The 16110-nt window shown below is 41.0% G+C and overlaps 1 protein-coding gene across 1 annotated transcript in view; it reads left to right on the top strand.

Annotated features, from left to right (window-relative positions):
• The window catches only part of FANCC (FA complementation group C), a 129364-nt gene extending 113489 nt beyond the window's left edge, over positions 1-15875 (top strand). The window contains exons 15-16 of the mRNA XM_074953155.1: positions 2757-2957; positions 14887-15875. Coding sequence (XP_074809256.1) covers positions 2757-2957; positions 14887-15030 — 345 coding nt within the window. The 3' untranslated portion in view covers positions 15031-15875. The remainder of the gene's footprint in view (positions 1-2756; positions 2958-14886) is intronic.
• Positions 15876-16110: the final 235 nt, after the last annotated feature.

Below are 16110 nucleotides of genomic sequence, written 5' to 3' on the forward strand. Positions count from 1 at the left end.
TGACATCGTCTTGTAAGACAGCCATGCTTTAAAAGTGAGAGAACTAATAATAACAGTGCAGCATTCTTCATTCACATTCAGCAGCAGTGAATCTGAATTAACATTATCTATCTAATTTGATTTCTGTTGCACCTGTCATCATAGAATCTAGGCAGTGATCCGATGATGTAATTCAGTCTTTCTTATATTAGCTTGTGTCATGGCTACTTAGTTTTGTTTTAAACACTAAAGGTCTGGTTCTCTGTTCCACTCAGCATAGGAACAGAGGGGAGAAGGACAAAGGTGGGCCTTATGCTAGCTTTGCATTTCCCTATTCTGGACCCAGCATGGGACCTATTGGATGCCCTGAGTAAGTTAAAGCAGCCTAAGAACTGCACTAATTTACCCTTAGCTACCTATGACTATAGGGACTATTGCAGTAGGCAGGAATCATTGGAGTACAGCTGCATTCTGACCACACATCATATCCTTACATATGGACGGTGTGGGCATGTGTGGTACAGAGCTGTTATCCCAGTTCTACCCAACCCAGGGAATCCTCCTTTGTCACAGATATTACCCAGCGTTTAAATTTTGCGTCATATGGCCCCAAAGAGGAAGTTGCACAATGCACAATCAGGTCTTGAGCAAATAGTCTTTTCTTGGTGTTAGTTAAAACCTCAAGTTATCACACACAATTAAAGTTCTCTGTGTTTCTGAAAAGGATCTTGGACATTTTGTTTGTGGGATATCAGAAGACACTATTTAACTAATAACTGGTTAAATATACTTGGGAAAATAGTGTTTATTTTACTTTGAATAATATAAGAAGGTGTGCTCAAGTGTCACAGTTAGGATAATTGATACTTCTATTATAAATGTTTGTTTTTAAAGGTTTATACTTCAGCATAAAAAAATCCCTTATGAATGGGAGGAAGGTGCTAACTTTTTAAATAATCAAACTTGGCATACTTCTGTAGAAAAAGATAATGGCTTCTCTGTAAATCACAATGAAAGCAATACTGAATTAGGATGCAAGTCCTTTGGATATGGATATTGCACCTGATCTCAATGGAAGACATTGTCTCTTTCCAAAGTTTTTCATGAATTTCTCTTGAAAATACCAGTCTGATAAGAGAAAAAAATCACTTTGTTTGAGACAAATTGGTTTAACCCATTTGTCAGTTTTCTTTTGTGGCAGGGAGTGGTGGGGAAAGGACAGTACTCCATATGCATAGAGGGATCCCTTTGTCTATTGTTTCCTTCCCCCTTTCTTAGTACTACTTGCTATTGTTCCAGTTTCATTAAAGTCCTGATCGCTCCTCAAAAGTGCACTTTAGAGTTGTAGTTTCTTCACATCACCTTGTTCCTAACTTGCCACTGCTCAGTCAAAATATCTCATCCTCCCTCACCCCCCTGCCACCCTCTTTTCTCTAGTCCTAGCACAGGGGAATGAGAACACAGGGAAAAAAGAATGTGAAGACTGATAGGTACGGGAGCCTGTAGTCATTTCAGCAGAGAGGAGGAAGAAGAGGACTTTGTAGCCCTGGTTATGGGAAAGAGAGACTGAAACACTGCAACCAGACACACATTAACAGATGCAGCACTAGATGGAAGCTGAATCATAACATCTGCTTTGAATGTCATGGAGTAGTGGGGCACGATTTAAAATCCAAAATATTTTTACCATTAAAGAGGTTTAGATATATTGTAGCCACTCTTCCTTATTGATTCAGCTCAGGAGTGGTTGAATGGGGGAATCAGTGCAGGTGTAGTGAAATGGGAAGGAGTAAGATTCAGGTGCCCTTGTTTGGAGGCAGTCAATCTCAGTGGAACAATAACATTTCATTATGTCTCATAAACTTTTATTGTGGTCTCATTAGTGCCATGTAGCATCCCTAGTGTAACTGGGACAGACTTCAATGAGAAATTACCTTTCCAGTAAAGCAAACTCTTTCAAGCTAGCATATATAGAAATGTTAATGTGAAAAAATCAGTAAGTGCTAGGAAACAAATAGCGAAAACTAAAAGGAACTCAAGAACACTTGTGGGGCTGGTGTCCCACTTCCCTGAGTCCTAGGTGGTATGCTTTGCTTTTGTCCTTATGTTTCCTGTTTTTTATGTAATGAACAGTATTATTACAATGAAATATGTTTAATAGCTGCTTATGATGAACTAACAACTTCTATTATGTAGACACCAAAATCGTCATTCTCTGTTTTGACAATACATTTATATTGGCTGCTCCAAGAGGCAAACGAAATAAACATGTTGCAAGTAATACAGGAAGAAGCCAAAACCCGTTGTTCTTATCAGAACGTTTTATCAGTTGAGGTCAGATTGCATGGGGGTTTAATTGATTTGTAGCTGCAATATTGAAGTGAGCCTTCAAGGAGCCTTCTGTTCTTTTTCCCACAATGTAAAAATCTGACTGCATTCTACTGAGGGATTTTCTCCATTTCCTTTCATGACAAAAAAGGTCAAAACTTGGCTCGATGCCTTGGCTGCTTAGTTTGCAAGACCAAAGAAAGTAAAGAATTTTCCATTTTGTCCATTTATGTTTGTGCGAACCAGCGTAAGCAAAATGTGCCTCTCCTTCCTTCCCTGTTCTCTACAGTGCCTCTTAAACTCAAGCTCTTGACATATTTTTACGATTTCTTCCAAGGATTCAGATGTCTGTTAGTGAACAAATCTCAAAAAAACAACAACAACAAAAACCCATAAACACAATTTTTATTCTTCTCTGATCCTTTATCTTTTGAAATTGTTCTCTACAGGTAGAAGCTCGAGCCGTGTATGATCGTTTGATGATGCTCTTCAGCTGTACAACCCTCTCCATCACAGATCTGCAGGCTGCAGCTAGCACTAAAACAGATAAAAGGCAACCTTGCACCAAACACCTTGTCAGGCATCTTCTTCTTAGTTTTTTGCTCTTTTCTTCGGGTGGACACAAGATTGCTCAAGAGTTTATTTCGCATGTAAGTGTTTCCATGTTTTTCAACAAGCTTTTTTTTTGTATTATTCACATGTTGAAAATTTCTCCTTCTTACGAAAAAGCTGATCACAGAGAATTAAAGAAAATTATGCTAACTTAAATAAGAACAGCTAAAATATCCTCTTCCTTGACAGTGCTTCCACAGGGTCCCATTGGAGAAATCATTGCCTGTAGAGCCACAGAAATGTTTTGAGTAGTAGCTAACAGTACAGGGGTGTATGTATTTCCCTCACACCTTACATTCTATAGATTTAGACCATGTTTACCCTACCACTTATGTCAGCAAAACTTATGTTGCTCAGGGGTGTGAAAAAATACACCCCTGAACGACCTAAGTTTCGCTGGCATAAAGTGGTAGTGTGCACAGCACTATGTCGGCAGGAGAGCTTCGCCCACTGACATAGCTGCCACCGTTCATTGTGGGTGGTTTAATTATGTCAACAGGAGAGCTCTCTCCCTTCAGCATGGAGCAGCTACATGAAAGATCTTACAGCGGCACAGCTGCATCAGTTCTCTAGTATACACATAGCCTAAGAGTGTATACGCTTTGCCCTCCCAGGCATCAATCACTTCCCACTCTATTTAGCAGCTGGAGTGGTTATGGAACCATCCACTCCCCATTTTCCTGTAATTAGTGCTAGCATTGAATAGGTGGAGGGAATTGGCATTTTAGGGAGACCAGAGAGGAGGATGTTTTAGAAGCTGAGATAAGATATAATGAGACCCTGAATGAAAGAGTTAGCTATGGGGATGGAAAGAAAAGAATGTGTGGTGAAGATGTTGAGGAGGGAAAAGTGACAGAATCTGGCTGTGACTTGCTAGTTGGGGGCAAAAGACAGGGAGGAATTGCAGGCATGAGTGATGGGGTGGGGTAATAATGGTGTCAATAGCCATAGAGAATGGGGGAAGGAGAGAAGATTTGGGAGAGAAGATAATGTGGCTAAGATTCAACTCCTTTGGTGAAATCTTGGCTCTACTGAAGTCAATGGGAGCTTTACTCTTCGAGTGATTGTCCATGTGGGTACCATTTCTGGTGTACATGTGCCACAGTAAATGTGAGATCAGATTCTTTTGGCCAGCAGTGTCCCTTGCGTCTGTGTCCTGGATGCCCTTCGGCTCCCCATCCCCTCCAAAGACATAAAGGGCAGAGTGGGCCTAACTGTCCTTCAGTTTCTTCTAACCACCTGTGGCTGCGAGATGGAACATTTGGTACTGTATCTTGCCCACTGTGTGATTTAAATCTCTTTATATAAATAATCAGTATATTAGTTTAGGTAAGAGAGTTAGTTTTCTGATTATTTTTATACCCACAAGGCTTAAAAAAAGATTTATTAGTGTTAGGGACTTCTTCGGTACCAGAAACTAGGCCTCTATGGCTGAAGTAACGTTCCAGGGTTCAAAGCTTGCTCCTTTTTGTGAAGCACTTATTATGCTGAACAATGGACACTTGACATGGCCTCAATTTGTAATGCCTTTTTTAGAAGAACTCAGAAGGTGAGAGAGTTTTCCATAAACTCTTCTTTCCGGATCATTCAATGAGAGTGTCCTCAGATCCGGAGGGAAAAGGCTCTCTACCAAATCTGAACAGACTTAATTCCTGGTGAGGTGATTTCCCGCGTTCCTGTAAACTGTGGCTCAATTTTGAGCTCTTTGGCTCACTAGACATAGGAGGCAACAACTTCTGAGACAGGCAGAGCAGCTAAATCCTCCTCCAGAGCCAAGATGTAGGTGACTCACTTCACTGCCTATGAAAGTGAGACACATGTAACCAGGTGTTAGACTTGTCTTAAGCTCCACTTTGGAATTGGATTAACCAAAACTGCACAAAGGCACTCTCAGTGCGAAATAAGAGTGTCCACACGGAGTTTGTGTGAAATAGTTATTTCACTTTAAATTCACACACTAGTTCTTTTGCCCTAACTTCCCTGTGAATTACTTGCGTAGACAAGCCCTTAGAGTTGGTCAACAAAGGCGTACAGTTCCAAGCGCTTCCTACCCCTGCCTTCCTATCCCATCCCTCTTTAGGGACCATTCTCATGAGACATTGTTGAAACAGCAGGTGGACTCCCTTCTGCACTGTAGAGCAGTGGGGGAGGTGCCTTTAGAGTTCAGGGGCAAGAGGTTCTACTCCCATTATTTTCTAGTCTGAAAAAAGAAAGAGAGTTGATGCCCTGTCTTGGACCTTCAATGCTTGGATTACTTTCATCCATTGTTTCAGGTTTTCAGGATGATAACTTCAGCCTCTATAATCAAGACTGTTTTGTGACTCTCAACCTTCAGGATGCCTATTTTCACCTGTCCATATATCCAGCTCACAAGAAATACCTTAGATTCTTGGTATGAGAGATTTGCTACCAGTACGCGTCCCACCCTTCGGGCTTTCTGTAGCACTGAGGGTTTCCACCAAGTGTAGCTGGCTGTTGTGGCAGCTTACATGAGATGGCAAGGTATCCAGGTTTACATACCTCTAACTTGACGATTGGTTTATCCGAGGGAAATCACCTCACCAGACAACCAGCTCAATCCATGTAATCCAAAGGCCGTTTGCTACTCTGGCCCTCAAAATAAGCAGAGAAAAATCTAGTTTTGCTCCAATTCAAAGCATAGAGTTCATAGGAGCCATGTTAGATTCAAGGTCACTGAAGGCTTATCACCCATAAAAAATATTTCAAACTTTATTGAACCTTGTCAACCACCAACAGGCTTATCCAAAGACACACGCAAGAATGTGTTTCACTCTTCTGGGTCATATGACTTCCTGGACTTAGATGATGTAGTTCCAATATAAACTAAACTGGGCACTAGTTAGACTCTCAGGCATCATATTGTAGCTGATGACTTCTTACTACAGGAGAAGGAGATGCCAAGGAAGAGGAAATGCAGAGCCATGATACCAAGCTGAGACAACTCCTAAACAAGTGCCAAGAGTGGAATAGTAGGCTGAATGCAGGTAAGATGAAGCTGAGGAGAACGGAGGTCCCCTAAATCAGACATCTGTTGACTTGAGGGAATCTGGCCAGACCTTGGAAAACTGTGAGCTATTGAGGAAATGCCAAGACCAAAGGATTTGAAGGGAATCTAGCAATTTATAGGAATAGCCAACTATCTTTCCAGATTCTGCACACACCTATCAGAAGCCTGTGAGAGAGCCTTTGAGACCGTTAAACCCAGTGATGCAGCATACAGATAGTTAGAGACCCAAGAACAGGCATTTTTTAAAAAGTAAAGAAATGACAAGTGATGCATCAGTCCTATAATACTACAAACCTGTGGAGCATCTAGAGCTACAGTATGATGCCTCAGAAGGAGGCCTAGGAGCAACACTAATGCAATGCCCATAGCTTTTGCTACTGAGAGCCCTACCAGACACAGAAAGTGGATATGTTCAGATAAAAAAGGAACTACACGTTGTGCTCTATGGAATGGAATGATTCCTTCAGGTTACTTATTGGCACAAGATGGACATGCAGTCTGATTATATTAGAAAGCATCATGAAGAAGCCACAGCTGAGTGCACCCAAGCAGCTACAATACATGTTACAGGAACTTCAGCTCTATGACATGAAGATAATGATCTGCCCAGGAAAGTCACGAGTGGTGGCAGGTACACTGAGCAGTGGGCATACCTTTCAGAGTACTACACACAGAGAGTGTATCAACATGCTACAGAACCCTTCCATCTCTGATAGAGGTTCCAGACAATCCAACAGAGCACTGACCAGGATGGGGTGCCACAGGCAGTAACACAATTCATAGTTCAGGGATAGCTAGCTCAAAGAGAGCAAGTGCCATAGGAGGTGACCCCCTACTGCTATGTGAGGGATGAGTTATGTCTGCAAGATGAGGCCGAGGCCAAGACAAGGGCTTAGAAAGAGCCTCTGCAGATACCAGATGGCCTAATGTAGAAGAAACAAGGTTTAAGAGCAATACAGAGGACCAATAGGATACCACCCAACAGAAAGGAGGCAGAAACAGGGTGTGGAACCAAGTCCCCTACCAACAGGGATAATTTAAACAAGAAATAGAGTATTTTGAAAACCAGCACACTTGAAGGAATATTATGTCTAAAACGCTGCCACAGACTGGTAAAGACCATCTCCCTAGGGTGGGCTATGCGTTAGCAAGTCAGCAAATGCTTGCACAAAAGATATAACAACAAATGTTTAAAAGGAAAAATGTAACAACCTACCTAGAACTGAGAGGGAGGGAGCACAGGTTGCAGGCGGGAAGAATTTGGAGGACATACCAGAAAGCCAGTCTGTGTGCCTGTGGCTGGAATGCTAGCTGGAGTTGCAGAACCTCTGTAAATAGTTCTGTTGATAAAGACCCAATTTTGTTTGTAAGAGTCCTCTTATGAAACAAAGACCTTTCAGGAACACCCTAAGGGTGAGGCTATCACTTTTCAAAGACTATTGTATTTAACTAGATAAGATCCTGCTACAAGTTAGCCAGGTTTGCTCCACCTGCGTGCATTACAGGCCATTCCAGCTGGGCTCAGGCAGCCTTTTACTTCCTGAAGAGGCATCCCTATTACATCCCTTTTGCAAAAGGAAATCATGCTTCACCAGTATATTAGAATTCTTTGAGGGACTCAGCAAAAGTGATCCAGTTGATATAGTAAAAAGAAAAGGAGTACTTGTGGCACCTTAGAGACTAACAAATTTATTTGAGCATAAGATTTCATGAGCTACAGCTCACTTCATCGGATGAATTCAGTGGAAAATACAGTGGGGAGATTTATATACACAGAGAACATGAAACAATGGGTGTTACCATACACACTGTAACGAGAGTGATCAGGTAAGGTGAGCTATTATCAGCAAGAGAGCCGGGGGAAAAAACCTTTTGTAGTGATAATCAAGTTGGGCCATTTCCAGCAGTTGACAAGAAACGTGTGAGGAACGGGGGGGAGAAGGGGGATAAACATGGGGAAATAGTTTTACTTTGTGTAATGATACATCCACTCCCAGTCTTTATTCAAGCTTAAGTTAATTGTATCCAGTTTGCAAGTTAATTCCAATTTAGCAGCCTCTCATTGGAGTCTGTTTTTGAAGTTTTTTTGTTGAAGAATTGCCACTTTTAGGTCTGTAATCGAGTGACCAAAGAGATTGAAGTGTTCTCTGACTGGTTTTTGAATGTTATAATTCTTGGCGTCTGATTTGTGTCCATTTATTCTTTTACGTAGAGACTGTCCAGTTTGGCCAATGTACATGGCAGAGGGGCATTGCTGGCGCATGATGGCATATATCACATTGGTAGATGTGCAGATGAACGAGCCCCTGATAGTGTGACTGATGTGATTAGGCCCTATGATGGTGTCCCCTGAATAGATATGTGGACACAGTTGGCAAGGGGCTTTGTTGCAAGGATAGGTTCCTAGGTTAGTGGTTCTGTTTTGTGGTGTGTGGTTGCTGGCGAGTATTTGCTGCAGGTTGGGGGCTGTCTGTAAGCAAGGACTGGCCTGTCTCCCAAGATCTGTGAGAGTGATGGGTTGTCCTTCAGGATAGGTTGTAGATCCTTGATGATGCGTTGGAGAGGTTTTAGTTGGGGGCTGAAGGTGACGGCTAGTGGCGTTCTGTTATTTTCTCTGTTGGGCCTGTCCTGTAGTAGGTAACTTCTGGGTACTCTTCTGGCTCTGTCAATCTGTTTCTTCACTTCAGCAGGTGAGTATTGTAGTTGTAAGAACGCTTGATAGAGATCTTGTAGGTGTTTGTCTCTGTCTGAGGGGTTGGAGCAAATGCGGTTGTATCGTAGAGCTTGGCTGTAGACAATGGATCATGTGGTGTGGTCTGGATGAAAGCTGGATGCATGTAGGTAAGTATAGCAGTCAGTAGGTTTCTGGTAAAGGGTGGTGTTTATGTGACCATCGCTTATTAGCACCTTAGTGTCCAGGAAGTGGATCTCTTGTGTGGACTGGTCCAGGCTGAGGTTGCTGGTGGGATGGAAATTGTTGAAATCATGGTGGAATTCCTCAAGGGTTTCTTTTCAATGGGTCCAAATGATGAAGATGTCATCAATGTAGCGCAAGTGGAGTTGGGGCATTAGGGGATGAGAGCTGAGGAAGAGTTGTTCTAAGTCAGCCATAAAAATGTTGGCATACTGTGGGGCCATGCGCGTACCCATAGCAGTGCCGCTGATTTGAAGGTATACATTGTCCCCAAATGTGAAATAGTTATGGGTGAGGACAAAGTCACAAAGTTCAGCCACCAGGTTTGCCGTGACATTATTGGGGATACTGTTCCTGATTGCTTGTAGTCCATCTTTGTGTGGAATGTTGGTGTAGAGGGCTCCTACATCCATAGTGGCTAGGATGGTATTTTCAGGAAGATCACCGATGGATTGTAGTTTCCTCAGGAAGTCAGTGGTTGTCTCGAAGATAGCTGGGAGTGCTGGTAGCGTAGGGCCTGAGGAGGGAGTCTACATAGCCAGACAATCCTGCTGTCAGGATGCCAATACCTGAGATGATGGGGCGTCCAGGATTTCCAGGTTTATGGATCTTGGGTAGCAGATAGAATACCCCTGGTCGGAGTTCTAGGGGTGTGTCTGTGTGGATTTGTTCTTGTGCTTTTTCAGGGAGTTTCTTGAGCAAATGGTGTAGTTTCTTTTGGTAACCCTCAGTGGGATCAGAGGATAATGGCTTGTAGAAAGTGGTGTTGGAGAGCTGCCTAGCAGCCTCTTGTTCATATTTCGACCTATTCATGATGACGACAGCACCTCCTTTGTCAGCCTTTTTGATTATGATGTCAGAGTTGTTTCTGAGGCTGTGGATGGCATTGTGTTCTGCACGGCTGAGGTTATGGGGCAAGTGATGCTGCTTTTCCACAATTTCAGCCCGTGCACGTCAGCGGAAGCACTCTATGTAGAAGTCCAGTCTGCTGTTTCGACCTTCAGGAGGAGTCCACCCAGAATCCTTCTTTTTGTAGTCTTGGTAGGAAGGTCTCTGTAGGTTAGTATGTTGTTCAGAGGTATCTTGGAAATATTCCTTGAGTCGGAGACGTCGAAAATAGGATTCTAGGTGACCACAGAACTGCATCATGTTCGTGGGGGTGGAGGCCCCGAGATAGGACAGATTCTTCTGCTGGGCTAAGAGTATAGTTGGATAGATTAACAATATTGCTGGGTGGGTTCAGGGAACCACTGTTGTGGCCCCTTGTGGCATGTAGTAGTTTGGATAGTTTAGTGTCCTTTTTCTTTTGTAGAGAAGCAAAGTGTGTGTTGTAAATGGCTTGTCTAGTTTTTGTAAAGTCCAGCCACAAGGAAGTTTGTGTAGAAGGTTGGTTTTTTATGAGAGTATCCAGTTTTGAGAGCTCATTCTCAATCTTTCCCTGTTTGATGTAGAGGATGTTGATCAGGTGGTTCCATAGTTTCTTTGAGAGTGTGTGGCACAAGCTGTCAGCATAGTCTGTGTGGTAGGAAGATTGTAATGGATTTTTTACCTTCAGTCCTTTTGGTATGATGTCCATCTGTTTGCATTTGGAAAGGAAGATGATGTCTGTCTGTATCTATATGAGTTTTTTCATGAAGTTGATAAATTTCCACTCCATACGGCTAAATTCAGTGCCTTGCATAATGACAGGTTTCAGAGTAGCAGCCGTGTTAGTCTGTATCCGCAAAAAGAAAAGGAGTACTTGTGGCAGCTTAGAGACTAACAAATTTATTTGAGCATAAGCTTTCATGAGCTACAGCTTACTTCATCAGATGCATTCAGTGGAAAATACAGTGGGGGGAGATTTATATACACAGAGAACATGGAACAATGGGTGTTACCATACACACTGTAACGAGAGTGATCAGGTAAGGTGAGCTATTACCAGCAGGAGAGCAGGGCGGAAAAAACCTTTTGTAGTGATAATCAAGGTGGGCCATTTCCAGCAGTTGACAAGAACGTGTGAGGAACAGTAGGGGCAGGGGGCGGGAAATAAACATGGGGAAATAGTTTTACTTTGTGTAATGACACATCCACTCCCAGTCTTTATTCAAGCCCAAGTTAATTGTATCCAGTTTGCAAATTAATTCCAATTCAGCTGTCTCTCGTTGGAGTCTGTTTTTGAAGTTTTTTTTGTTAATGAGGTTGATGGTGGGATGGAAATTGTTGAAATCATGGTGGAATTCCTCAAGGGCCAGTCGGAGAACACTTCAGTCTTTTTGGTCACTCGATTACAGACCTAAAAGTGGCAATTCTTCAACAAAAAAACTTCAAAAACAGACTCCAACGAGAGACTGCTGGAAATGGCCCACCTTGATTATCACTACAAAGTTTTTTTCCCCCCTGCTCTCCTGCTGGTAATAGCTCACCTTACCTGATCTCTCTCGTTACAGTGTGTATGGTAACACCCATTGTTTCATGTTCTCTGTGTATATAAAATCTCCCGCCACTATATTTTTTACTGCATGCATCTGATGAAGTGAGCTGTAGTTCACGAAAGCTTATGCTCAAATAAATTTGTTAGTCTCTAAGGTGCCACAAATACTCCTTTTGTTTTTGCGGATACAGACTAACACAGCTGCTACTCTGAAACCAGTTGATATAGTGTACTTGACTTTCAGAAAGCCTTTGACTAGGTCCCACACCAAACGCTCTTAAGCAAAGTAAACAGTTATGGGATAAGAGGGAAGGGTCCCCTCATGGTTCAGTAAGTGGTTAAAAGATAGGAAACAAAGTAGGAATAAATGGTCAGTTTTCATAGCAGAGAGAGGTAAATAGTTGTGTCCCCCAAAGGCCTATACTGGGACTTGTGGTGTTCAACATATTCATAAATGACCTTGAAAAGGGAGTGAACAGTGAGGTGCCAAAATATCCATATGATCAAAATTACTCAAGACAGTTAAGTCCAAAACTGACTGTGAAGAGTTACAAAGGGATCTCATAAAACTGGGTAAGTGGGCAACAAAATGGCAGATGAAATTCAATGTGGATAAATACAAAGTAATGCACATTGGAAAACATAATCTCAACTATACATACAAAATGATGGGGTCTAAATAAGCTATTGTCACTCAAGAAAGAGATTTTGGAGTCATCGTGGATAGTTCTCTGAAAAATATCTACTCAATTTTCAGTGGCAGTCAAAAAACTAACAGGATGTTAGGAGCCATTCGGAAAAAGATAGAAAATAGAAAGAAAATATCATAATGCCACTATATAAATCCACCGTACATCCACACCTTGAATACTGCATGTGGTTCTGGTTGCCCCGTCTCAAAAAAGATATATTAGAATTGGCAAAAGTACAGAGAAAGGCAACAAAAATTATTAGGGGTCTGGAACAGCTTCCATATGAGGAGAGATTATAAAGACTAGGCTGTTCATCTTAGAAAAGAGACGACTAAGTAGGGATATGATAGAGGTCTATGAAATCATGAACGATGTGGAGAAAGCAAATAAGGAAGTGTTAAGTGTTAAGGAAGTTCACATGACAGAAGAACCAAAGGTCACCCAATGAAATTATTAGACAGCAAGTTTAAAACAAACGTAAGTACTTCTTCACACAGTACACAGTCAACCCGTGGAACTCATTGTGGAACTCATGTTGTGAAGGCCAAAAGTATAACTGCATTCAAAAAAGAATTAGATAAATTCAAGGAGGATAGGTCCATCAATGGCAATTAGAAAAGATGCTCTGGGTGTCCCTAACCCTCTGGCTGCCAGAAGCTGGGACTGGATGGCAGAAGATGGATTACTTGAAAATTGCCTGTTCTGTTCATTCCCTCTGAAATATCTGGCACTGGCCACTGTTGGAGTCTGGGCTAGGTGCACCATTGGTCTGATCCAGTAATGACCCTTCTTATGTTCTTAGAAATTTGGAGGACACTACATGGTGATCTGTCCACATGTTCTCCCAAGACTATTTCTTAGTTGAGACTTGCATATTGGATGCTTGCTTTGGTAGAGCTGTCCTGCAATCCTCATTTAAATAGGACTTGTACCATCCACCTCCAAGCCAGGGGCTATTAGTCACCAGTAGTGGGATCCATGTGGACAAATAATTGAAGAAGAAAGAACAGTTACTTATCTTACAGAGATAAGACAGACACTGTAGCATCATTTTGAATTGGAATATTTGAATTTTGAATTGGAATATTTCACTTTTGGGCATTAATTTTTTTGACAAAAATATCAGTATGTTCTTTGGAAAACAAGTTACTTATCTTAAATTAACTATGGCCTCAGTGGATACTGGTGGTCAAAATAATCCGATTGTTGCACACGTGGAGAGTGTGTGCACCAGCACAAGGATCCATTCTGAGATCTGCGTTTATAGAATCCTACACTTGCAGAAGAATGGACAAGATGACCTAATTCAATTAGTCCTTCCCATTATTAACTAATCTCTTTCTAAATTAGTGTGGAACACAGATATAATAGTCCATATTTAAATACTCCAACTCTTAAGTCCTGTGATTAAATAATACTCATTTCAGCAAGGAGTGCTCGACACAGTTCTCTATGGAGCCCAGTGGTAGGTAAAAGTTTTGCTACATAGTAATATAAGGTTATCCTTGTATTGGGGACTGAATATACCTTAACAGCATCTTGAGTCCATTTTAACCCAGCAACAGGGACTTATCTTCAGTTCTGAATTTTGATTCTCATATTGTACAGTCAAAAGACTACCAAGAAAACCCAGTATTCTTTAATTTTTTTTTTCTCTTACGTAGAGTTGTTTGCTGGGAACTGTTAAATAATTGTCATGTTTCACCCCAGAAGTGACTGCATTTCACTGATGGATGAACCAATTTGCAACATAATAGACACCGTGAAGTGCTTTGGGATCCTTTTAAGATTAATACATAAAGTGCTACATAAATGTTAGATTATTATTATATTGTTCTTTAGCTACTACATTTGTTACATATATTTATAGGTCATGTTGTACAATAAGAAGTCAAACCATCTGATACAAGCAGGCCAGGACTTCACATCATTGTTTTGCTTTAGCACTTTGTCTGGAAATTCTTCCTCTCAGTGAAAAAGTACTGTACTCCTTTTATCTTTTATAAGGCCTATAACACATGAGAAAATTCATTTTGCAGTGAGTGGAACTGGAACATTATTGTTGTTGATTATGCCTTTTAGCTGCTGTTAGTTGGAATAAACAAATATAACATTACTTTCTTTAAGGACTGCTAGGATATGTTAGAAATCTTGGGTGTATTATAGAAAATGACTGTTGATTATTCATTAACATAAAAATGATGTATTTTAAAGTTGTTTGGAAGCATACATAACTTTTCATTTGGGTCTATTTATTTTCCAAGTCTTATGTGCTTTCTTCCCTTTATAGACCAGTGAAACCCTTTAACAGTTAGGCTGCAGCACCTTATTGTGCTATAACAACCCTTTATTGAAAGACTGAAGACAAGATCCGTGGTCCTGTTGAACCAGTAGCACAAAAAGAATTTAAAGTTGCCTTAAGGCAACAGCTTAGAATTCCCCTAGTGCAAGGGAGTCCTGAGTTAGCATAGGGGAGGCTATGCCAGCCCCTCCGACATTTTCCCCTCCTGGCATAGGGGACTTTCCAGGATGGGCTGAGGACATATGAGAAGCAGGAGTTTGAACCAGAGTGGGATGCAGAGTGTGGAGCAGCCCTCAGGGATCAGCACCTGGAGAGGTGGAATAAAACTCCTCCCTGGTGCACTACGTGCTGGTCTGGTACACTTTGAGATTTAGTCCCTGGGCTTTATTTCCTTCCTTCCTTTCTTCCTTCCTTTCTCAGAGGGGAATTTATTTTCATGCTTTATGGAATTTAGTTGCTTTTCAGATGACACCAATGACTAAATGGGGGAGGGTTGTGGGGAGCTAGAAGAAAACAACATGTAGCACATAGTACACAGCTATAAATGATTGCACTTGGAGTAATAAATCTAAATGAAATGATTTCCTCTCTTCCTCCATTCTGTTTTTCCTTCAGGTGATTCTGGCAAGCAATACAACCAATGAAGTTTTTGGCGTTCTTATACGTACTGCCTACAGATTTAACCAACTTGGATTAAAAAACGAAAGGGCTGTGAAGCTGGTGAATGAACTTCTTCAAGAACTAAGATTTACGGATTAGTTTTGTATTGTTGTCCAGATCAACCCAGTGACTAGACCAGCTGATCAGATCTTTTCTACGGTAAAGTGTGAAAGGGAACTCATTTTTTTTATTTATATTCCTCTTTCCCCATGTATAAAAATAGAAAATGTTTGGAAATGTCATTCTGTTAGAATATAGCAGTAATCTTTAAAGATGGTTGAAAATGTTGTTCGTAGTGTTTTATTTTACAAGGGACCTGTGTCATCTAAACACTGTTTATTCACAGCCTCGTTGCCCAATTTATGTCCTAGTTGTGGTCTAGATTTTCTATAAATTCTTAGTCCAGGAAATGCAGCAGTTAGAGGCGGAAACAAAAGCTATAATAATAGGAAGAGGCCTTTCCTTCTGTAAAATAATTACTGATAAATCAAAACTACTGTTTGAATGTTACAAGGAAGAGATGAAGTTCAGAAAAATTATGTTATTTACTAGTCGGTTATTTCTAGCTGTTTGGTAGTAATTTAACAATTTGATCCTGGAATTCTGCTTTGGTGAAAATCTAAGCCTGATCACAAACAAGTGATCATTAATGGTTCCTTCTGAATATGTGCTTCCATGAAATACAGTTTCATGAAATTAAAAGACAAATCAACTCCTTAAATTCTTATAAGTGATTTTACAAAATGAAACTCATCTCAGGTTTAGTATATGGCATTCATCAGAAAGTGTATTCTTCAAGGTAATGTTCTCTATAGTTTGTACCACAGTACTTTTAGCAATGTCAAGAATACCGCAGAGAGGATTTGGTGCAGACTGTAAATTGATCTCGCTTTAATGCTGGAGATTCTCTATATCAGGAAGAAATTTTTTACCCCATATTAGTTAAAGGAGGACAAGCACAATATACGGTTAAGGAAAGTTGTTTCAGATTTAAAGGGAAAATTTTCAGAGGACCACATAATGGGTGCACCTGTAAATCCCCACATTTCTGTATACAGACAGGTACACAATGAAGTAAAGTACACAAATTGCTATTTGCCTGTAATGACAGGGGTATAAGGAGGGATTGTAGCCCATCCACTGTGCCATCTTTTGAAAATGATCCAAAAGTTTGTGAAA

This window comes from Natator depressus, chromosome 5, assembly GCF_965152275.1.
Source record: "Natator depressus isolate rNatDep1 chromosome 5, rNatDep2.hap1, whole genome shotgun sequence".
Taxonomy (NCBI): Eukaryota; Metazoa; Chordata; order Testudines; family Cheloniidae; genus Natator; species Natator depressus.